The 23048-nt window shown below is 48.8% G+C and overlaps 2 protein-coding genes across 11 annotated transcripts; both read right to left on the bottom strand.

The window, feature by feature from the left end:
* Positions 1-230: 230 nt before the first annotated feature.
* On the bottom strand, positions 231-9251 carry AUNIP (aurora kinase A and ninein interacting protein). 9 transcript variants are annotated; one of them, XM_065577091.1, is made up of 6 exons: positions 9096-9251; positions 6264-6367; positions 4060-4198; positions 3502-3619; positions 3436-3471; positions 231-1478 (listed from the first exon to the last, which is right to left on the bottom strand). In XM_065577091.1, the coding sequence occupies exons 3-6, from the start codon at positions 4150-4152 to the stop codon at positions 436-438; spliced, it is 1290 nt and encodes a 429-aa protein (XP_065433163.1). In that variant the 5' UTR covers positions 4153-4198; positions 6264-6367; positions 9096-9251; the 3' UTR covers positions 231-435. The 9 variants fall into 9 exon arrangements, with proteins under 9 accessions (XP_065433163.1, XP_065433157.1, XP_065433162.1 ...); XM_065577085.1 differs by having other exon boundaries at positions 3436-3619; XM_065577090.1 differs by having other exon boundaries at positions 231-1481; positions 3469-3619.
* A 5234-nt stretch (positions 9252-14485) lies between these two features.
* PAQR7 (progestin and adipoQ receptor family member 7) lies at positions 14486-22972 on the bottom strand. 2 transcript variants are annotated; one of them, XM_008170988.4, is made up of 3 exons: positions 22776-22908; positions 21122-21236; positions 14486-18457 (listed from the first exon to the last, which is right to left on the bottom strand). In XM_008170988.4, exon 3 carries the CDS (start codon positions 18412-18414, stop codon positions 17356-17358), a length of 1059 nt encoding a protein of 352 aa, XP_008169210.1. In that variant the 5' UTR covers positions 18415-18457; positions 21122-21236; positions 22776-22908; the 3' UTR covers positions 14486-17355. The 2 variants fall into 2 exon arrangements, with proteins under 2 accessions (XP_008169210.1, XP_005302107.1); XM_005302050.5 differs by lacking the exon at positions 21122-21236 and having other exon boundaries at positions 22776-22972.
* Positions 22973-23048: the final 76 nt, after the last annotated feature.

Here is a 23048-nt window from a genome sequence, read left to right as displayed (position 1 = left end):
ATTGAAGGTACCCTTCATGCTTCCTTTTATATAGACCCATCACTAAGCAGAGCCTTGCCAAACATGCAATTTTGTGACCCCCCTCCCAAAGAGATTATTCACTCAGTTGCAATGTGTGACAACATGGTGCCTGTGTTCATCTGAACAGGGCATTGGAAGGAACAGATGTGGAAACTTGATTATAACACATTTTACAATAAAATGATCACTTTATTTGCACACATCAAAGACAATCCATGCAGAGTAAGTAGCCTGTGTGTTTGGGTCTATACCACTCATAGCCAAAGGCCGTATATGCAATGTGTACACTTACATAGTCCCTGTATCTTTCTTAAAGAAAGTGATGCACTGTGTAGGCTTCAGAGGAATTTTCATATACATTAAAAAAGTCAATTTTTCAGCATCCTGTTTACTCAGAAAAAAATTACTACTGAATCAGTGTTTGATAATTCTATTTCCTTCTGAATCCTCTGTGAACAACAAATCATAGCATGACTCAGACTCACATAAATTCATGGCTGTGGTAGCTAAAGGAGTCTTGTCCCGTGCCCCTGAAGAATAAACCTTAAAGCAGTCCACAGAGGGTGGGCTAGGCACCCTATGGACAAAGTTGGTTTTGTCCTGTAGATACTTTTTCTGCAACGGTGATCTGACTCTCTTATAGAAGCGCTGGTGAGAAATGACTCTGTATCCCTCTGAATCCTGGGTAAACAACTGTGTGGTAGGACTACTCTCACTGGGCCCCTGCTCTTCTTCTGAACCAGCCATATTGTGACAGTTTCTTGTCCAAAAGGCAGCAAAATTTTGACTGTCTCTCAAAAGCTCTGCTTTAGTTGTTCGCCCCTGGGATAGAGGATAATTGGTCTGCTGGCCTTCATTACCCTTGGGTGCAGGACACACATTCTCAACCTCTGACAAATCCATAAAAGAAATTCCACCAGGGGGCAGGTTTTTGCATCTCCTCCTACCTTGCTTCAAGTGTGTAGGTTTGAGACCCACTCTAGTTCTCCCCCTCTCAGAGCACAAATGGCCCTCTTTCTCTCCTATAAAGTAACTCTCTCTCTTCCTTGAAATTATCCCATTTGCTACAGGTATTCTTCCAGTGAATGAGTCAGATGAATTCCTGTGAGCTAGAACCCTATTTCCCTCTGAATCCTGGGTGAAGTTCATGGAGAGAAAGTCTTCTGTCTCACCAGCAGAGGTCCTTGCAATGGCTGTGCACTCACTCCTGCTGTTAGACTGTGCTTGTGGGAAGGTATAGTTCAACAGGGGAATGTTCAAGCCTTGTGTGTTTTGTACAAGCAGCTGGCTACATTCCTGAATGTTGTCCTCCTGAGGGCTCAAGGTTGGTGCCTGGGCTTCCTCTAACTTAGCAGCCCCAGAACTCTTCATAGAGGAGGCAGCCAAGAAATCAGAGCCTTTTCCTTTATTTGACATAAGAGGATGTGTCTTTAAGTTTTCTTCATCATCCTTTTCACCTGGAAAAAACAATGTACTTGAATAAGACAACACAGCTGATATGCAAACTCTTCAAACTCAAGATTAGCGACCACACAATTATGCCTCTCCCATGCTTGATTTAGACAACTCTAAACTGTCCTCCACCCCTCCTTTAATTAATTTGGACACAACCAGACTCTCTCCTGTTTCACAACATCCTAATAGTTCTACCTCCTTGTAGAAATTAGTGAGATGGCTGGCGCAATATGTGAAGCAAGAAGATGATAGTCAAGCAAGTTCTGCCTCCCATGAGGGAGAAGTGAAGTGATATCTGAGCAGTTCCAAGCTCCCCTTGATGCTCCATCTCTTCTTCAGGCCTCCCCCAAAGAGTCAAATTCCAACTTCAGTAAAGCCATTCCACCAACTTAAGTTCCCCTTACACTTTCAATAGGATGTGCCTTTTAACAGTTATGTAATGCCTGTTTTCCACCCCTAAGGTGGCTGCAGTGATTTTGATGACACTGTATATTTGTGAAGTGCTTTACCAATGAACAGTTCAATAGAAATTAAGATTCTAATAAATCTTCCTCCGATAGAAAGTGGTCTGATTGCTGTTTAGTGATTAACTACTGGAAGATGCTTCACTTCTTTATAAATTAGTGATGCACAAGGAATTGGAAAACTGAACTGTAAAATTTTCCAGACACCTCGTCAACTCCTTGAAGGGAGCAAAGAAACAACAGAACCAGTCTTCTGCTTTTGAAACCATTTGAAATAGTGTAATTTCTAAGTCCTACCCCAAGATTCTAGCTTTTTCTCAATTTCAAAATAGAGTTAATATTTACACAGCAATAGAAAACTCTGTAGAAATTACTGCAGGGAAGTCTCTAAATCTTGCAATAGGAATCTATAGTGAATGAAAGGATAGTAGCCTTCATACAGAAAATCCACAGGGAGCAGGAAACAGCACAAAGCATAAGCAGAGGTTGAATGGCACTATTACAAGCCCTGCCCACTAGAGACAAATAAAATCAGACTCACTCATAGTAGTGTGTGCAAGTGTTTAAAAGAATATCATTCAAGATTAGTAGGCTGAGCTCCCCCAAGGCCATTGTTGCGCTCACTCCAACAGCCAGAGCACACAAATGTAAAAAGCACTTTTCATCATAAACTGAGCCATGGCTTAGCTCGCAGTCAGAATTTCTGAGCTGAAATCCCGTTAGATAAAATTCAATGACACTAGATGGACCCAGTTGACTAAACCAATTAGAGATGTGTCCACAGTATGAGTACACTCCTTCCCCTACCATCTCCTCTCAGCTTCAAGACTTCAGGGTTAACATGCTACCCTTCCCAACAAAGGTCCCGATCCTGTAGCCCTTACACAGCATGATGCTCCTGTTTAAATCAATGGGAGTTTTGCACAAACAGTGAATTGTAGCATCAGTTCCAAATTTATAAAAAAAACACACAGGATGAATTGGGCACCTAATTATTTTAGGTTAATCCCAGCCTTTAACATTTGTAGGGAATACAATCTGACAAACGTGGGAACGGATCTGAATGGTCTTTGTTCATTTTGGGTCAGATTTGCCCATCCCATGCTTTTTAGCCTCTGATCTAATTTAGGCTACCTGACAGAAGCAATGCTGGAAAGTGTCCAGACTCCAAACTAAAGTCCTAAAGGCATTCTCTGTCTCTGCCCACGATAAATGCCTTGAAATGAGACTAGGTGGATTTTCTGTGCTGTCAGGAAAATAATGTATGTATGTATGTATGCATGCACAGAGATTTGGTCAATCTTTCTAGTGTACTCGGAGGAGGAAGACTCCCCAGCCAGCAAGCCATAATTTTTAGCCAGGTTCTGTGAATATTAACCTGATCCTGAATAAGTAACATATGATGTAGCATGATACGATAACGTTTCACTGTAACTTCGCCATATTAAAAAGTTGTGTGTGTGTGTGTGTGTTTGCAAAAATTGTTCTACAGTACCTGTTGGTTGAATGCTGAAGAACGAAGAGATGGTTGGTTGAATGCTGAAGAACGAAGAGATGGTAGTTTGCCTGGTGTATGGCTGAGAAAGTCTTGTCTGAGTAAAATTAACTGAAATGTGACTATTATAGTTCCTCTCAAGAAGTGGATTTGGCATGTTCGAAGTTGGCTTGGATACGAGAGTCTGGGTGGGGAGAGAAGTGCTAGAGTGAATTTAACTTGTCAACAGTGACATAACTCCCCTCTCCTTGTTATTCCCTTTATCTCCTTTCATCTACAGTTGTACCACACTGCTTGAACAACCCTCTTCCCCAAGAAGCCATATTTCCTACCTCTTCACCTTTAAATCCTTCCTTGCTTCTTTGCACTGCTAGTCTCTGTTAAGATACTCCCCACTTGCACATCTGAGACAATTCAGTGATGGCTCATTTAAAAAAAAAAAAAAGGGAGAGATAAAATGCTCTAGGCTTCTTCCTCTGCCAATCTCTCTTGTTCCCATGCTATATCTCCTCACGTGAGCCCTCTAACTTAGATTTTAATCTCCTGAGGGTAGAGAACATTGTGTACTAGGTTTGTAAAGAGCTGTACAAAGCTATGACATCACAAATAGTATAGATTTATTACCTGTATTTTGCGCTTCTTTAACTTTGCAGTGTCTAGCCAGATGCCACAAGTCTCCAACTGCTCAGCAGTGCTTCTTTTTCGTACACATTTCATGGCTGATCCTTTTTCTGTATACAAATAATGAGGGACCTGCTGCAGCCTGAAATAAGAAGGCAGGCTAGAGCATCACCAGCAGTGTTCTTGTATATGTTCTGTGCGAGAACAGGAACAATTTCCAGTGCAGTAGTGGAAGAGTGGGCAACAGGGATATGAAACTGACTCACTGTGAGACCTTGGGCAAGTTATTTCATCCTTTGCATCTCATTTACCAAAGGATAAGTTGGTAACTGCTTGGAAAGCCCTTTGAGATCTACTGTGTAAGTGCCAAATAATAATTATAATGATGATGTGCTTTGCAACTGGCTGCTTGTAAAAAATGCTTGCAGCTTCTCTTTCACACAGTTCTTAGCACACTTGGAATTATAATTGCTGGAAACACTTGAGGCTATGGCTTCACTGCAAAATTAATAGGAGTTATCTACACTGGAGTTAGCCTAGCTTGAGTGAGAATGGCCACATGGTGGGTATGTATATATTGCAATAACTGGGATGTTTCATCTAGCTAGCTCAGGTCCCAGAGCAGCAAAACCATGGCAGCACTAGCTGTACAAACCTGCCCAGAAACCTGGATAGTTACTTGAGGGTGGTGGGGCTAGTCCACACTGAAGTTTATACTGCTTTTGCTTCACTGTTCCAGGACCCAAACTACCTAGCTCAGGTATGTCTGTTCAAGCTGCAGTCACACTCCATGACTGCAATCCAGACATACCCTGTGAAGTAGCACAGAAGCTGCACGTCTATACTGGTCCTGCATGCACTGTTGTGTTTTAACAGGGCCACAGTGAATGGTCAATAGCTGATCTGCAGGGAGGAGATGAGACAAGGGCCTATGGCCCAGGGCAGTGAGAGAGAAAGGGGCATAGGAAGGCCAATAAGGCTCCATCAGCAGCTCTTTAATGACCTGAAAATGAAAAAGGAATCCTACAAAAAGTGGAAACATGGACAAATTGCCACGATGGAGTACAAAAAATAGCACAAGCATGTAGGGACAAAATCAGAAAGGGTAAGGCACAAAAGGAGTTACATGGGCCAGGAGACATAAAACCCAATAAGAAGAGATTCTTTAAACATATTAGGAGCAAGAGAAAGATGAAGGAAAGTGTAGGTCCTCAACTTAGTGGGAAAGGAGAGCAAATAACTGATGACATCAAGAAGGCTGAGGTGTTTAATGCCTATTTTGCTTTGGTCTTCACTGGAAAGGTTAAGGGTGAGCAGATACTCAACACAATTAATATTAACAACAAGGGGGAAGGAACATAAGCCAAAATAGGGAAAGAACAGGTTAAAGAATATTTATATAAAAGTTATATGTATTCAAATCGACAGGGCCTACTGAAATTCATCCTATGGTTCTTAAGAAACTAGATGAAGCAATCTCTGAACCTTTAACAATTATCTTTGAGAACTCATGGATGATAGTTAAGGTCCCAGAAGACTGAAGAAGGGGAACAAAAAAGACCCAAGTCAGCCTAACTTTGATACCTGGAAAGATGCTAGAACAAATTATTAAACAATCAATTTGTAAGTACCTAGAGGATAACAGTTATAAGGACTAGCCAGCATGGCTTGGTCAGGAAAACATGCCAAACCAACCTAGTTTCCTTCTTTGACAGGTTTACAGCCTAGTGTATGGGGGAAAGCTGTAGAGGAGAAATATCTTGATTTTAATAAGGTTTTTGACACAATCTCACATGACATTTTGATAAGCAAACTAGGGAAATGCAGTCTATATGTAATTACTGTAAGGTGGGTGCACAACTGGTTGAAAGACCACATGCAGCCTGGTTTTCAATGTTTCACTGTCAAACCGGGAGGACGTATCTCGTGAGATCCCTCAGGGGTTAGTCCTGGGTCTAGTAATATTCAAGGTTTTCATTAACAACTTGGAAAATGAAGTGGAAAGCATGCTTATAAATTCTGCAGATATCATCAAGTTGTGAGATGTTGCAAGCACTTTGGAGGACAGGATTAGAATTCAAAAGGACCTTGACAAATTGGAGAAGTGATTGAATTCAACAAGATGAAATTCAATACAGATAAGTGCAATGTATTTTACGTAGAAAGGAAAAATCAAATGTGAAATTACAAAAGGGGAAATAACTGACCAGGGTGGTAGTACTGCTGAAAGGGAGCTGGAGGTTACGTGGAAGACCTGGGCGGTAACTGCCCACTCTATTCAGCGCTGGAGTACTGGACCCAATTCTGGGAACTGCACCATAGGAAAGATGGGGAGAAACTAAAGTAAGTCCAGAGGAACACAACAAACATGATAAAAGGTTTAGAAACCTGACCTATGAGGAAAGGTTAAAAAAACCTGGGCACATTTAGTCTTGAGACCGAGGGGGTACGGGATAGGAGCTATCACATATGTGAGGGGCCATTATAAAGAGACAGATTGCTCTCAGCACCCTGTGAAGGCAGGACAAGGAGTAATCGGCTTGCCGGGCAGCAAGGGAGATCTGGGTGAGCTGGTAGGAAAGCTCTTGAACTCCCCGGACAGATGCTAAGGGAGGCAGGGGACTCCCCATCGCTGCAGATGTTCAAGAACAGGCTGGATAAGCCCCTTGCGTGGTCTGCCCCGAGCCCACTGCTGCTTGCTCCCAGCCCTCCCCCATCCACTCCTCACCCCCAGCCTCCCAACTCACCTCACCCCCATCTTCCCTACCCCAGCCCCCCATCCGCTCCTCACCCCCAGCCCTTCCTGAATCCCCCTGCTCTGAGCCTCCAGCCCTCTCCCATCTGCTCCTCACCCCCAGCCCTTCCTGAACCCCCCTGCTCTGAGCCTCCAGCCCACCCCATCCACTCCTCACCCCCAGCCTCCCAACGCGCCTCACCCCCATCTCCCCTACCCCAGCCCTTCCTGAACCCCCCTGCTGAGCCCCCCTGCTCTGAGCCTCCAGCCCTCCCCATCCGCTCCTCACCCCCATCTCCCCTACCCCAGTCCTTCCTGAGCCCCTATCCGCTCCTCACCCCCAGCCCTTCCTGAACCCCCCTGCTCTGAGCCTCCAGCCCTCCCCATCCGCTCCTCACCCCCAGCCTCCCAACGCACCTCACCCCCATCTCCCCTACCCCAGCCCTTCCTGAACCCCCCTGCTCTGAGCCTCCAGCCCACCCCATCCACTCCTCACCCCCAGCCCTTCCTGAACTCCCCTGCTCTGAGCCTCCAGCCCTCCCCATCCGCTCCTCACCCCCCATCTCCCCTACCCCAGTCCTTCCTGAGCCCCTATCCGCTCCTCACCCCCAGCCCTTCCTGAACCCCCCTGCTCTGAGCCTCCAGCCCTCCCCATCCGCTCCTCACCCCCATCTCCCCTACCCCGGTCCTTCCTGAACCCCCCTGCTCTGAGCCTCCAGCCCTCTCCCATCCGCTCCTCACCCCCAGTCCTTCCTGAACCCCCCTGCTCTGAGCCTCCAGCCCTCTCCCATCTGCTCCTCACCCCCAGCCCTTCCTGAATCCCCCTGCTCTGAGCCTCCAGCCCACCCCATCCGCTCCTCACCCCCAGCCCTTCCTGAATCCCCCTGCTCTGAGCCTCCAGCCCTCCCCATCCGCTCCTCACCCCCAGCCTCCCAACGCGCCTCACCCCCATCTCCCCTACCCCAGCCCTTCCTGAACCCCCCTGCTCTGAGCCTCCAGCCCACCCCATCCACTCCTCACCCCCAGCCCTTCCTGAACCCCCCTGCTCTGAGCCTCCAGCCCTCCCCATCCGCTCCTCACCCCCCATCTCCCCTACCCCAGTCCTTCCTGAGCCCCTATCCGCTCCTCACCCCCAGCCCTTCCTGAACCCCCCTGCTCTGAGCCTCCAGCCCTCCCCATCCGCTCCTCACCCCCATCTCCCCTACCCCAGTCCTTCCTGAACCCCCCTGCTCTGAGCCTCCAGCCCTCCCCATCCGCTCCTCACCCCCAGCCTCCCAACGCGCCTCACCCCCATCTCCCCTACCCCAGCCCTTCCTGAACCCCCCTGCTCTGAGCCTCCAGCCCTCCCCATCCGCTCCTCACCCCCATCTCCCCTACCCCAGTCCTTCCTGAGCCCCTATCCGCTCCTCACCCCCAGCCCTTCCTGAACCCCCCTGCTCTGAGCCTCCAGCCCTCCCCATCCGCTCCTCACCCCCAGCCCTTCCTGAACCCCCCTGCTCTGAGCCTCCAGCCCTCCCCATCCGCTCCTCACCCCCAGCCCTTCCTGAATCCCCATGCTCTGAGCCTCCAGCCCTCTCCCATCTGCTCCTCACCCCCAGCCCTTCCTGAACCCCCCTGCTCTGAGCCTCCAGCCCTCCCCATCCGCTCCTCACCCCCAGCCCTTCCTGAACCCCCCTGCTCTGAGCCTCCAGCCCTCCCCATCCGCTCCTCACCCCCAGCCCTTCCTGAATCCCCCTGCTCTGAGCCTCCAGCCCTCCCCATCCACTCCTCACCCCCAGCCCTTCCTGAACCCCCCTGCTCTGAGCCTCCAGCCCTCCCCATCCGCTCCTCACCCCCAGCCCTTCCTGAACCCCCCTGCTCTGAGCCTCCAGCCCTCCCCATCCGCTCCTCACCCCCAGCCCTTCCTGAACCCCCCTGCTCTGAGCCTCCAGCCCTCTCCCATCTGCTCCTCACCCCCAGCCCTTCCTGAACCCCCCTGCTCTGAGCCTCCAGCCCACCCCATCCGCTCCTCACCCCCAGCCCTTCCTGAACCCCCCTGCTCTGAGCCTCCAGCCCTCCCCATCCGCTCCTCACCCCCATCTCCCCTACCCCAGTCCTTCCTGAGCCCCTATCCGCTCCTCACCCCACCCCTTCCTGAACCCCCTGCTCTGAGCCTCCAGCCCACCCCATCCGCTCCTCACCCCCAGCCCTCCCTGAGCCCCCCTGCTCCTCACCCCCAGCCTCCCAACCCGCCTCCCCGGGGCTCCGAACGGCAGCGAGCTCCCCCGCGAACACCCCTCACAGGGGCCCCGACTGCTCCTCTCACCCGGCCGCGACAGGCCGCCCCCGCCCCAAGGGCCCGCGAGCAGCCAGCGCGCGCCGGGCACCAGCGGCCAACGAACCCTCCCGCCGAGCAGCTCCCCCTTCCCGCCTCCTCCCCACAACCGGCACGGGGGGCGGGGGCTGGCCGCGAGAGGGGCCAATCACAGCGGCCGGCTGCCGATACACCCCGCCCCCGCCCCGCGCGGCCGCAGCTGGGGGCGGAGTTAGACGCGGCTCTCCGCGCGCGCCCGGCGCCCCGGTCCCTAACTGGGCGCTGCGGAGCGAGGCGTCCCAGGGACCCTCCCCCTCGTGGCTGCGTCCAAGGGACTCCCGCCCCCGCCCCCAGTGGCAGAGCTGTGCGTAGTCAATAATCATGCGGGAGGGCGAGGTGTTTGTCAGGCCGCATGCGTATGTACAGCGCCGAGCACAAAGGGGTCCTGTGCACGCCCACACTGGGAGCAGTGAATAATTACAGGGTGGGGCCGTGGGGCGGCTCTCTGGGCAGCTGTACCCAGTGGTCCCGCCCTGGGAGCAATTGAAGGAGAAGGGGTGGCAGATAGCTCTTTAAGGGGAGGGATAGCTCAGTGGTTTGAGCATTGGTCTGCTAAACCCAGGATTGTGAGTTCAAGCCTTAAGGGGGCCACTTGGGGATCTGGGGCAAAATCAGTACTTGGTCCTGCTAGTGAAGGCAGGGGGCTGGACTTGATGACCTTTCAAGGTCCCTTCCAGTTCTAGGAGATGGGATCTCTCCATTAACTTAGGCAGCAGCTGCGATAAGCCTCTGGAGGGCTCAGCCAGGACCGCTATGGGGGAGGAGGTAGGTGGGGAGGCAGGACGGAGCAAGGTGTAGCCTGGGAGCACTGAGGCTCTAGCATGGTAGTGCCCAGGCCTCCTAAGCATGGCCTGACCCCTTCGCACACGGTGCTGGCTGCTGTACAAAGAAACCCATTCTGCCTGAGTTCCATCCTGCTCCCCCATCATCATAGAATTATTTACTATGCATTGTGTGGGGGTGCTCATGGCCCAGCCCTGCCTTGTGCTACTTGCTGTACAAATGCACTCCTCCTGAGATTTCCCCCACCCAGTGTGTAATTATTGAATATTTAAAAGAAATAAACGATACAGAAAATTTGAAGCATTAGTTATTGGTCATTGGGGGTAACATACAGAGTATGGGGGTATGTTGGTGTTTTGGGGCTGGGCAGCACACATAGTATATACACACTGCAATGTCCCCAATGAGGGGTGGGTAACCGGTGGGCGGGATCAGGAGACAGTCGATAAGCGGTGAGGGTCTATCACCCATACGGGAGGTAGAGACAGTCATGGGTATAAGTAAGCGGGCTGGATAATGGGGATGGGGTGACCCTCACGTGGCGGGATTCAGCTAGGTTTGGTGGGTTTAGGGCTCAGGGGATAGGGTCCAGCAGGGGGTGTGTGTGGGTGCACGAGGTCTCCCCGGCTCACTCTCGGTATTGGCGGTGGCCGGTGATGTGCTCGATGTAAATGTCCCGGGACCAACGGATAGTGTCCGAGACCATTAGGCGTCTCATGAGCCGCGCGTAATGACGGCCCACCCCACAGGTCCTGTGGTAGCCCACAGGACCCCCCCACCCCCCGAGCTTGGCCCGGGACCCCATCGTACTAGGAGCTGTATAAATAATGGCAGGATTGATTAGAGTTTAGCTGCACCCACACAGCTGGAGTGTGGCACAGCCATCATCATGCCATTGGGGGGCAGAGGTCTAGACCCACACACTAGGTTTGCATCTGCTTTTATTCACTCCATTTAACAAAGGTTAAGTTCACCCCACAGCAGAGGGTGATGAAGCCCCCACATCTTACTTGTTAAAGCTTTCAGCAAGGCAGATGGTCATGCACATGCTCTCTGCCTCAGGGTGAATTTCTCTTCCACACGATGGGCTAGCTATGGGACAAATGGCTCTTATTTATTGTTATAAACGGGCAACAGACAAAGCCAAGCCCATCGCTGCATAAAGATGGGAGGGAGGGATTTCTCAATTGCTTTGCAGATTGGGTAAGGAGAGAACATTTGTAAACTAGGAGTTACAAACTAGCACCCTATTCCTGAAGCCTGTTCCATCAGGGTGGATCTGTGCTCCTGTCTAACCCAATTATCCTCTACTGCGGGTCCATCATCATAGCGCCAGTAAGAGGATCAGGGCAGAAATTTTTTCTTAAAGCTACTTGATTTTTTAAAAGTTTGTCAGAAACATTGCACCTAAAAACGCAAATAAAGTGAAGTGTAAAGGGGAAGTTTTGTCATATGTTTACGATTAATGGCCTTGAGGTTTTTGTACTCAGCCTATTGCAGCAAGATACCAGATCCTCTAAACAAACACACAGTATTAACCTGATTAGATCTAATGTAAACCCACTCAGCTGTTGTTTCCGCCACTGGATGGAACATACGTGCTGTTTGTTATATGATGCAGCAAATTGGAATCTAACATGGTAGATTAAGAGGGCGAGACAAGATGGGTGAGGCAATATCTTGTTGGACCAACTTCTGTTGGTGAAAGAGACAAGCTTTTGAGCTCCACAGAGCTCCTCTTCAGGTCTGGGAAAGGTAATCAGAGTGCCTCCCAGCATCTTTTCCATATGTGAACAAGAGCTCTGCAGACCTTAAAAGTGTATCTCTTTCACCAACAGAATTTGGTCCAACAAAAGATACTACCTCACGCACCTTGCGTCTCTCATATTCTGGGACCACCGACGTGGCTACAACCACACTACAAACATGATAGATCAAGACAATTGCAAAAGAAACAAAGCTGAATTGCACAAGCTTTTTATTTTGTGCGCACCACATATAACACAGGATTGCCCAGACACTGCCTGAGGGATACCCACATCAATGCTATGTGCCTTTACTGGGGCTTTGATTCCAGCCTGTCCTGATTCCCTTATCCGTTATGCTGCTCTGGAGCTGACACAGCAAAGTAGAGGATATTTGACAATAGAGTTTGGTCATTTGAACTGATACCTTTGCCAAACGTTATGGCTTGCCAGTTTTCACACCTCCTGATCATGCCGGATATTACATGTTTGTAATATGGTCACTGCTGCAGACGCTATGGAAGCTGTAATGTCATTCTGCTGAGCTTGTGACAACAGAAAAGACCGTTCATGTAGTTGCAGTGATTAAGAACATGGCAGAGCTTCCCAACTTGTTCAGGTAACAAGACCAGTTTGCCAGACTACTCCCACCATCGTACTAGCTGGTGACCTTTCCCCACCCTCTTGGGCCTGCAGCCAGCAACCTCTATTGCCTTCCCTCCCTTAATAGGCCACCCAGTCCCCACCCGTGCTCTAGAGCTGGTGTGAGACCTGCAACTCACCCCTGGCAAGAAACAGCAAACAATGAAGTGGCAGGTGGGTGGTGATAAGGCACTGGGACCAGGCACAGAGGCTGAGTTCATCCTGAAGACAGTGAAGCAGTTGGCCGCAAGGCAAAGGGAGGCTGATTAGCCAATGGTAAAGTTTGAAGTACTAGTAACTATACTTTCAGGGATCATTTCTATAGTTTGTAACTAGAGAAGTGTAGCCAAAAGTGAATGACCTCACTGGCAGTGGGCACCACCAAGCTATGCCCATGGGAGGAGAGGGACACAGGCATCGTTATAAAGCAACACCTGCCCGAAGCCTGTGGAAGCATTTACCCCACTAAAGCCCAAGTCATCAACTACATTCTGCATCAACACGACGCATGCCATATTTACAATGGCCACAGGGCCCTAATAAAGGGCACAGCTGCTCAGGCAGCCTCCCTAGCAATCTTGAAGCATAACCCTTAGTTACCAACCTCCGTTAGCCCAAAACCTGAGCTAAGGGCTCTGCACCTGGGAGGGTAAACTCAGGTGCAGATGAACTGATCGGGGGGGGGCTCCAAAGTCAAGGACTCTTCACTGAAAATGCTTTGAGCCTAGCAACTCCCCTCCATCCTGGGTCCAGCCCTAGCGGCTGTTAATGAAGCACCATGGCTGAGCTCAGCGACAGGCTGAACTTGACCCAGTCAATGGGAGTTGCGGGTGTGCAGAATGGCACTGGATCAGGCCATTAGGTACCACACAGGGCTTTACGGATGGACAGCTAAGACAGCAGAGGCAAGTGGTGCTAGCATGGCAAAATCATCCTCAGGAGTGTAACTCGTCACTGTTATTTTTACTCTTGCCTCCTTTGGGGAGTAAAAAACCCCCAAGTTAACATGCAGTTCCTTGGGCCAAGGATGGAATGCGTGCGTAAGAGCCGCAGGAAGGAATGGCCTGTGGTATAAACAGTGACGTACCAGTAACATCTGCGTTGAGAAGTACCATCCGGAGCAAGGGGGCTGACTCCACAGAGCTCTTTGGCAGCAGAGGAGCCTGATCACACACAGAGGCTGCAGATGGGTCAGGACAGGAGAGGTATCATAGCCTCAAAGGACAAGGAGAAGCTTAGTATCCATGGAAATGTTTAAATGAACATCATGACCTGGGAACGTCCCACACCAAAGCTCAGATCCGAATACCCTCAACGTTTAGGGGATGTTTGAAACCTTCACTCAAATCTGGGCTTGAATTTTACACATTCCCCCGCCTTTATACCTAGCCCGAATATGCCCAAACTAGGGGGCTGTTTAAAATCTGGCTCCTAATTTTCATGGGCCTATTTCCAGTTGCAACAGGGCTGAAGATAAACTGCACAAGCTTTGCTGTGCTGCATTCAGTCCTGCTCCTCCTGGGACGGCTTGGCCCTTCAACACAATGCAACCAATCCCATGTGCTGCCCCATCTGGGGCAAACAGCAAAACTGCTGCAAGTGAGAAGATATAGTCCCCATCAGAGCAGGCACCGGCCTGCCTATGGTGCTGCAGCAGGTCTTACGGTGGAAGCTAGGAGCATTGGAGACATTGCTCACACTTGTCAGATCTTGTTCTTCTTGTTGCTCTAACAGCTCCTCCGTGGCTGACCAATTAACTCCTACAAGGAGAAGTTCAGCAACACAAACTCTGCTGCCAGCAAGATGTGCAACCAAACAAAGATCCATCTCAGCCCTGCTCCTGTCAATAGAGGTTTGGCCAGAGGTGTGGCAGCAGGATCAGACCCCCAGGGCTTCTTTCAAAGCCCACCAAGCTATTGTCTACCTCTAGGCATTCCCTTCCCTGAGTCTTTCCAAGGTGAAAAGTAGCCCAAGTGTTTGCAAATTAGTGAAATAATTTTCAAGGAAGCAAAGCTTTTAAATATGTCAAGGAGTGATCTCTGGTGAAGCACAAATCTTTCCTGACCATCGGTGATAGGCCCTACCCTTCACCCCGAACCAGGCAGCCCCAGTCTGGGAACATCAACACAGCTTGGGCTGATAATCCACATTGACTGATCTAGTCTATTCATATGACATATTAAAAATATTTTAATAGTTTAAACAAACTAGAGATTGGTCCAAACCAAAGCGGATCCAGACTTTGAGACTTTGATTCCTGTCACAAGTTGACTCAAAATCCCAGATCCAAACATTGGAGAAGTTCAGATCCGGATCCTTCCCCATGTTTGGGAGACACATGGATGTTAGTTTGTTGCCATTCTAAAATCTTAGGGGCAGCGAAATCCTGAATCCCCCACTAAAGTAAAGATAAACTAAAATTCAAACTACATCTTAAGGCTTTTTGTGTATCAATAGAGGAATAAAATATTTACATTCAGAAAACATCATCTACCAAGAGGACAAGCTTTAAGGAGAACTGAAGTCAACTGGCTCGTTCAAACTCCATATTGTTCATGCTGGTGTGAAATTCCCTCACTTCAGGATTTTAGGAACATAGAGGAACCCTTCAACTGGGTTGTGGGGGACACAGAGCTGGTGAAGTCACTCCTCTCCCACTTGAAAGGAGAGGGAGAGGAGAGAGGCACTGACGCCTGTTCATTATATGATTCTCTAATATTTGTTAACATGTACACAGTGTCTTTCATCTTCAAAGCACTTTACATAAGAGTTTGGCATCCGAGCCAGAAAAGTCCATTGGGGGCTGCAAGGGTTCAGCACCTCCCAGGATCGGCTCCTGGCTCCTTGCTTAGGTAAAAATGGCAGAACAGAAATGCACTGATCCAATAACTTTAAATATGTGAGTTGTGCATCTTAAAGTCAGTTGGTCCGGTAAGCGCAGCGATGCTTTTTTACAAAGCTGTCTCGTTAGCCATTAGAGCTCTCCAATGAAATTTGTGTCGCTTTAAGAACTATGCATATGGCCAATGCATTTATTTAAAATACTGTCGACTTGCTGGGACTTGAATTAGGCCCTGAGAGGTTTGTGATTCCTCCTGCAGCCCTCACTACGCCAACCGGATCAGGCAGCTGGATTCTTTACATGGCAGCAGACTCCGGCCCCTGGAAATGACAGCTTTCTGAAACCGTTTTTCCATGACCGCTCTTAAAAATGGTTTCAGGTGAACCTGCTTTGCAGGCTGCTGCTGCCCAGCTTAGACAGGGCAGAACATTTATTGTTTACCCTGGTTATTGAAAACCATCTTCGGGAGCAGCCGAAGTAGCCAGGTTCCTGAAACCCTTCCAGACTGGACAGAGTGAGAAAGCCATTTCAGGACTTGGTCAATTTCGTCACTGTGGACAAGGCCTTAGTCTAGATCAGTGAGGGCACCAGAGGAAAGAGAAACCGGGAGGAGGGGGTGGAATGAGATCAGGTCCTGACAGGAACTGGAACCAATTTTAGAACCAAAATTAAGTCTAGATTCAAATCAGTCGTTTTAAACTTTTCTGTTCACCCCACCTCCCCCACTGTCCTTCCCACCTCCCAGGCCAGAATCTTGGATCATCTTTGCCTCGGCTTTCTTTCTCCTCCATAGCCAAATTCTTGCTAAATCTCAATCACTGCTTCGTCACTAACATTGGCCCTTTTTCATTATCCCAGCTGCTGCAGCCCACACCCCCAGCTAAATCCCCCTTCCCTTGAACACAATCATCTTCTCCTCACTAGTCTGTCCCCAAAGCTGCTGCTAAAGTCATCTTCCTGCCCTCCACCACACTCCAGCTGCTTCAGCCCAGCCTCCCCCCGCCCCCAATCTTGAATCTTTCCCATCTCTGGCCACATCGAATCTAGGCTTCTTGTACTCACCAATCTCGCCCCCCACCTATCTCTCACTGCTCGCATGTCCCCTTCCTTCTGCTCCTTTTCCCACCCGCAGATTCACCTCTGCATTCATGCGCCCCCGTGCCTGGGACACACTCTGGCTATGTTTACAGGAGTGTCTCTCTTTACCACTGTTGCCAACGCTGGTGTAGTGACAGTGGTGGCAGCTGTAGTATAGACTGGCCACCGGTGTTTTTATCACCCAGATCAGGTCTGCAAGACACAGTGGTTAAAACACCGGTATTTCGTTTACAGTAGCACTCACATTATTGTTACCTGCAATGGAACTGCACCAGTGGTAGCAACAGAAGGAATTTTTAGGGGTACAGGGCCAGTATAGACAAAGCTTCCCTCTTCTCAGTGGCCTACTGGCCTCTTTCCTCCTTCAGATCCCACTTAGAAACCCATTTCTTCCAGCTATCCTTCCTCCCTTCTCCTCTTCATCATTACTGATAACCTCCTCCTCTCTCCTGACAGGGCCTTGTCTTCAGTGTATCTTGTCTTATTTAGATGATAAGGGCAGGCCACATGTCTTTCTCTGTGTGTAAAGTGCCATGTAAAGTTACTGTGCTATATAAAGTGACCTGAACAGAAAAAAAAATGTTTGTCTTGTCCCCTTGTTTGCTTCTCTGCAAAATGTAAAGACAAGCTGGACTTGTTTTTTCTGTCTTAACTTCTGCCTGAGAAATATCAGGAATGTCAGAGCTGGCCACTCCTGGTTTTGCTAGAAGACTCACTTAGGATCTCAGCTGTGCAAGTCAGCTTTCTCAGCCCATAGATGCCAGGACAGCAGGAGGCATGTTTAGCAAAGAGAGCGTTGCTCCCAGCTCTTCATTGAGGCCTTTTAAAGACAGGACCTGAATTTCTAAGGCAGAAAATAAGTAGAAAAAGAAAATGTTTTAACACTTATACACACATACACCTTTCCAGGTCTTCTTTATACATCATAAAAAACCCCAAAGAGCACAAACTCCCAGCATTTTCCCTTTGCAGATCACTTAACAATAGCCCATTTCCAAGCATTCCATCACTCTTTAAAATACAGTCCACAGCCAGATGGTTATGGTGGCATCCCCTCAAACAGCCAGGTTCGGAGAGATCGGGAGCTTCCCCTCCACAGCTTTCATTCTCCTTTGCAGTTCAGTTTGCACTTCACTTTGCTGGTCATGTAAGCGGCAGTGAGGAGGCAGCAGGCTATGGTGAAGAAGCACAGGGCAGAGAAATTGTGAGTCTGGTCACCGTGCAGACTGGTGTAAATCTCCCTTCTTGACTCATAGTCCAGAGCCACCGCCTGCACCTGGGCCAGGGTGCACAGCACCAGAAACACGTGGAAGATCTGATGCCCCTGCCCAAAGAAGTGACATTTCCCAGGAAACCATTTCTCTGGATAAGGGTATGAGAAGAAAAAAGCACCGATAAGGAAAAACAACACCTGGCATTTGTGGTATAAAAGGGCTGGATCCGCCTGCTCGGAGGGCTGAGCTGTATAGAGCCGGTGAATTACTGGGCTAATATCTAGCGCATACGCCAGGCCCAAGGGCATTTCCTGACACAGCCTGCTCAGATGGCGAGGAAGTTGGTGGTATCTATATTTAGCATAACAGGAACCTACACAGGATAACCACGCTAGCAAAACAGCTCCTGGCATGTAAAACCCCATGATCCTTGCATGCCAGTCTGGCTCAATGGTATAGTAATAATGCACCAAGGCACTGCTGTACTGGTAAATGGCTACTCCCACATAGTCCATGAAAAAAAAGCTATAATGCCAGAACTCTGATTTGGCCTGGAGGAGGTGAGCCAGGGAGCTGAAGGTTAGGTAGGTGATAGAAGCAATGACAATGATGAACAGGGGATGGGCATGAGGATCGCTCACAAAATCCACCGTCTGGGAAAGCCGCTGGAACCTCAGAAGCAGGATCAGAGCTGCCACGAGGTGAGTCCAGACGTTGACAGCTTCGTTGTGCTGCTGGAAAAGCGTCAAGAAGTAATACTTCCAGGTCCGGTTGAGGGGTCTGTAGCCGGTGTGAATGTAGGGTTTCCAGAAGACCTTAGGCACATCTGAGGTGCCCACAGTGCAGGGAGGCGAGGGGAACGCCATTTCCAGCAGCCTGGGGACCTGCCAAAGCTGCTGCACATTAATGAAAAGGCGGGTAAGTTTTTCCGGGACAATGGTTGCCATGACAAGGAGACCCGTACACTCAATTGCTGCCAAGCAAGCAAACCTTCATAAAGAGAAGAAAGGAAAGTTTAGTTTGGTTTTAAGAGCAGCATTATAGGGGATCAACATGTAGGGTTCGTTTTTTGTTGTTGTTAAATCTTAGCAGATCTGCTTATCAGAGATAATGTTCTCCTGACATTTACAATAAATGAAGAATGAAAAGTAGCATGGAGGGTTTTATTTGTTTGGGTTTAAACACTATTATTTATATTACAGCAGGGCCTAGAGGCCACAAGCAAGTTTGACCCCCATTGGGCCAGGTGCTGTAGAAATATACAATGAATGACAGTCCATGTCCCTAAGAGCTTAGAAAGCAAAAACGGCAAGGCATAACAGGAAGAGGAGATAAATGAGTGGGAGGGGGTGAGGAAGATTGGATAATACCTAAATATAGTAGGTGGTGCACAATTCTTAGCTAGTGATCACTAATCTTCACCTGCTTAGCCAGTAGCAGGTTGTGATGGCCCAAGCCCCAACATCCTGGACAAACTTGTAACTCAATTAGTTACGTTCCACCACCCAACCCCCCCCCACAAATGGGATTCAGCATCCCCCTTCACTCCCTGTCCTAAATGCTTGCATAGTGATGCTGTGAGTGGTTAAACAGCTGGTGTGTTCTACCTCAGAGGGGGCTGCATTTTAGAGTTGGTAAAGTGTTCTAAGTCTTAGCTGCTTTTTGCAGTTCTTAATTTTCCATATGGCCTTATAAAAACACTAGTTACAAAACACAAATAGTCTAAACACATCATTTAGATTCCCTAACACATCTGTGGGCGCAAACTGTTATGTAGTTGCAGTCTACTCATAAACTACTGTCCCTGAGGAGACAAAAACCAGACTTCTTGGCTCCTTTTACTGCATTCACACTGGCCTTGGAAGTGTATTAAGAAGACCCTGTTCTAGGCTAGAACGTTTTTTAAAAATTTTTGTCTACCCTAACTCTACTTGCTAAAGCCTTGTTTAAACACAAAGTTCAAACTCCATTCCAGACCCAGTGCAACGGGGCGTGTTAGATTAACTCTTACATTTCAGACATGAAACCATTGGAACAGCTCAGGGTACAGCTACACTGTGGTAAGAAACCACACAGCACCGTGTCTCATAGCCGAGTAGGGTTGCCAACTTTGGTTGGATGAATTCCTGGAGTTTTCCTCACATGACATGATCTTTAATGAAAGATTAATCTTTAATTCCTGGTGACTCCAGGACAATCCTGGAGGGTTGGCAACCCTAAGCCCAGGTCAGCTGACTGGCTGTGGGGCTAAAAATTGCAGTATAGACATTTGGGCTCAGGCTGGACCCCGGGCTCTAAGACCCTCCTCACTCTTGGGGGTCTCAGAGCCTAGACTCCAGCCTGAGCCTGAACATCTACACTGCGATTTTATAGCCCTGCAGCCTGAGCCCTGGGAGCCCGAGTCATCTGACCTGGGCCAGCTGTGGCCATGATGACATGGGTCTTTTGTCACAGGATAAATGTACCCTTAGACAAGCTTGGGGTATTATTTATTATTAATTATTATTATTATTATTGACCGGCTATCATTACCTCTACATCAAAACAGATACATGGCCCCCTCAGGCTGATAGCTGAAGATGAACCACACGCATTCAGACGAAAAGATTGCTTTCTGCTCAGCTTCTACACTGCATCCCTTTCCCCCACTGTCTGTCTAGAAGATTATTTAGATTGTAAAATCCTTGAGGCAGGGACTGTTATTCTAGGTTTGTTCAGCAATTAGCACAATGAGATCCAACTCTGTCCAAAAATGACAGAACAAGGAGTAATGGTCTCAAGTTGCAGCGGGGGAGGTTTAGGTTGGATATTAGGAAAAACTTTTTCACTAGGAGGGTGGTGAAGCACTGGAATGGGTTACACCTAGGGAGGGGGTGGAATCTCCTTCCTTAGAGGTTTTTAAGGTCAGGCTTGACAAAGCCCTGGCTGGGATGATTTAGTTGGGGATTGGTCCTGCTTTGAGCAGGGGGTTGGACTAGATGACCTCCTGAGGTCCCTTCCAACCCTGTTAGTCTATGATTCTATGATCCTTGGTTGGGCCCACTAGACCCCACTGTGATATTGAAAAAATAAGCTTGGGGACAAAATAATATTTCCTAATCTGTGCAGGTCTGATTAGTGCTGAAATCACATTATATAAAAGAATTCCAGGGTTCGAGACAGAAAACTCTTGTGGAGGCAGCCTCCAAACTCCAAGCCCAAGAAACCCAAAACAGTGAAGGCTAAGGGGGCCACGCCTAAGAAGAAGTGAAATGACATGAGATACTTGCCATGACCCCCACACACACACTCCAAACTGCTCATGCCACCCTCCTCTCCTCCTGATGGGAATCACCAGAATGGGGAGGATGACAATGGAATGTGATCACCAGCTTCTTCCACCCTCCAACTAATCCTCAACAAAAAGAACTGAAACCATCCTGATCCCTGCTCGGGAAGGCACGGGCAAGAAGGCAGCTGCACACATGCTTCCTGATTCAAACACATTATGGTCACGTACATTAAGTGATAGAAAATCTTCCACGGTTTGGTAAAAACCTCAAGCCTTGTCTGCACTGAGAATATGTCCTGATTCCAGCCATCAGTGTAGCTGCACACCAGTGCAAACCCCAGGTGGAGACAAGGAAAGCCACGATTTGCCTGGGTGGTGCTTACCCAACTCCAAGCTATATTGGTGGATGGCTGGTTCATCAATTGCTGGAATCGGTGCAAATTCCCAGTGAAGTTAAGGCCCCACTTTGCTACATTTTAGGAGACACTGCTCCAGGATCTACAAGGCAATAGAAATATGTATTTGAAGCAGTGGTAGTGCTTGCTAGGCATAAGCAGTCTAAGTATTTGCTTAGGGCCCCCAGCAGCTCAAGGGTTCCCCGATTAAGTATTACACCCAAAGTACCATTCGTCTTATTTAACGTGGACTTGTTAACACAAGTGTGTTAGTATGTGTTGTGTCGGTATATTTTTTTGGTTTGTGGAAATAATGCACTTAGTATTTTTTAGTGGGGGCGGTGAGAAGGGACCCAAAAATATTCCTGTAAGTTAGCATCACCTCTGATTCAGAGCCTTAACAGTAAGTTAACAGTAGCAAGGAAATATATCATTCACGCTATGACCTTCCATGTGGCCAAACAAAACAGAAGATAGGAAACAGGTAACAGCTTAAATCAGGCAGCCCCAAGACTGGTTTGGGCAGCACTAATCTTTCACTAGTGAACTTCTTACAACATAGTGGGAGCGAAGAAATAATAAGGGCCCTGTATAGTACCTAGGAAAATACCAAATTCATTTACACTCTTAATCAAGAACTCCTACGTACCTAACTAGATTGCAACAGTGCTGCACCAAATACCCAGGTCACCTCCAGGCGTGCAACAGTGCCATAAACTAACTCTCCCACGATGGATCCCTGACTCATATTCAGTAGCACTTACACCGGTAGTCCCATGGAGTACTACTTAATGTAAAGGTTGCAGCATCTGGCCCTCAATGTTTACATGTGTATTTGCTTGTGTATACACATGTAAACATCCTGTCAAAAGCGCAAATAAAAGTGGTTTTATTTTAAATGTCAGTCACTATGTGGTTTCTTTTAAACTGGGGCAGGATCAGCAAAACTCACTTCCGTTGCTGGCTTAAACTCCGTGTCCCCTGTCGGGATCAATTTCACCTCAATTGAATTTTTATCTTATTTCTCAAAGTTCTGAAAAACTTTTGTCAGACAGGCAGAAACTGATCCAAAACAGAGCTGTGATTTTTTTTGTACTTGGTTGCTGGGACTGCGTCCGCAGGACCCAGCTATGTACAGGTGTCAGACTCCCCTAAAACTCAAGGGCCAAATTCTGCCAGTGTAAATCCGGAATAGCGCCACTGAAGTCAATGGGCGTTCAGCCACATAACCGAGAGCAAACTCTACCCCCCCCCCCCATACCAGGATCCCTTTACGTGCCATAAGGGGACTCCAAAAGGCTCAGGGGACTGGGGTTTCTGAGAATTTCCTAATATTAGGATCTATAGGATTAGGGTCTGCCCAGGAGTATGCAGTACCAGGGCTCCCCAGCAGTCTCCAGGTACCCCTGAGAGATCTCTAGCTATTAGGGTTTCCACACAGGGTACCCCATTTCTAGTGCCCTAAGGTTTTAAGTATTGGGGTCCCCTACAGATTCCTACGATGAAGGATGCCCCAGGGTGTCCCCTATGGATCCCTGGTATTAGGCTTAAAGGCTGTGGGGATCTCGGAGGTTTGTAGTGTTAGAGAGGTACCCACCCTTCCCTAAAACAGCTCAGTCCCTCCCTTGCCCCGCTCAGGTACCTGCGAAGCTCGAATTCCCTCGGCCCGTGTCCGATCCTCCTGGCTCTGCCCCGCCCTAGTCCCAGCGGCACCAGGGAGAGAGAGGGGAGGAAGGGGCTACCCAGTCCGGCACCCCGCCCCTCTGCAGCGGCCGCCTCCCCAGACAGACCCGCCTTATCTGCTTCCCTTCCCCACCCATCTGGCAGGGACGCCTGTGCCTCTGCGACCCAGGGACCAGGCCGCTGCAGCGAGGGAGCTGCGCCACCTGGAGGCCGTAGAGACCTGAAGCTGGGG

The sequence above is a fragment of the Chrysemys picta genome, chromosome 23 (genome assembly GCF_011386835.1).
Source record: "Chrysemys picta bellii isolate R12L10 chromosome 23, ASM1138683v2, whole genome shotgun sequence".
NCBI lineage: Eukaryota > Metazoa > Chordata > Testudines > Emydidae > Chrysemys > Chrysemys picta.
The sequence above is the reverse complement of the archived record's forward strand: the minus strand, read 5'-3'. Positions and strand labels throughout refer to the sequence as shown.

Coding starts and splice junctions, on each gene's coding strand:
- AUNIP (XM_065577085.1), bottom strand. CDS start 4,152: ATGAAATGTGTACGAAAAAGAAGCACTGCTGAGCAGTTGGAGACTTGT. Junction 3,620..4,059: donor TAAAGAAGCGCAAAATACAG/GTAATAAATCTA, acceptor CTCCCCACCCAG/ACTCTCGTATCCAAGCCAAC. Junction 1,479..3,435: donor CTTCAGCATTCAACCAACAG/GTACTGTAGAAC, acceptor TGTTTTTTCCAG/GTGAAAAGGATGATGAAGAA.
- PAQR7 (XM_005302050.5), bottom strand. CDS start 18,414: ATGGCAACCATTGTCCCGGAAAAACTTACCCGCCTTTTCATTAATGTG.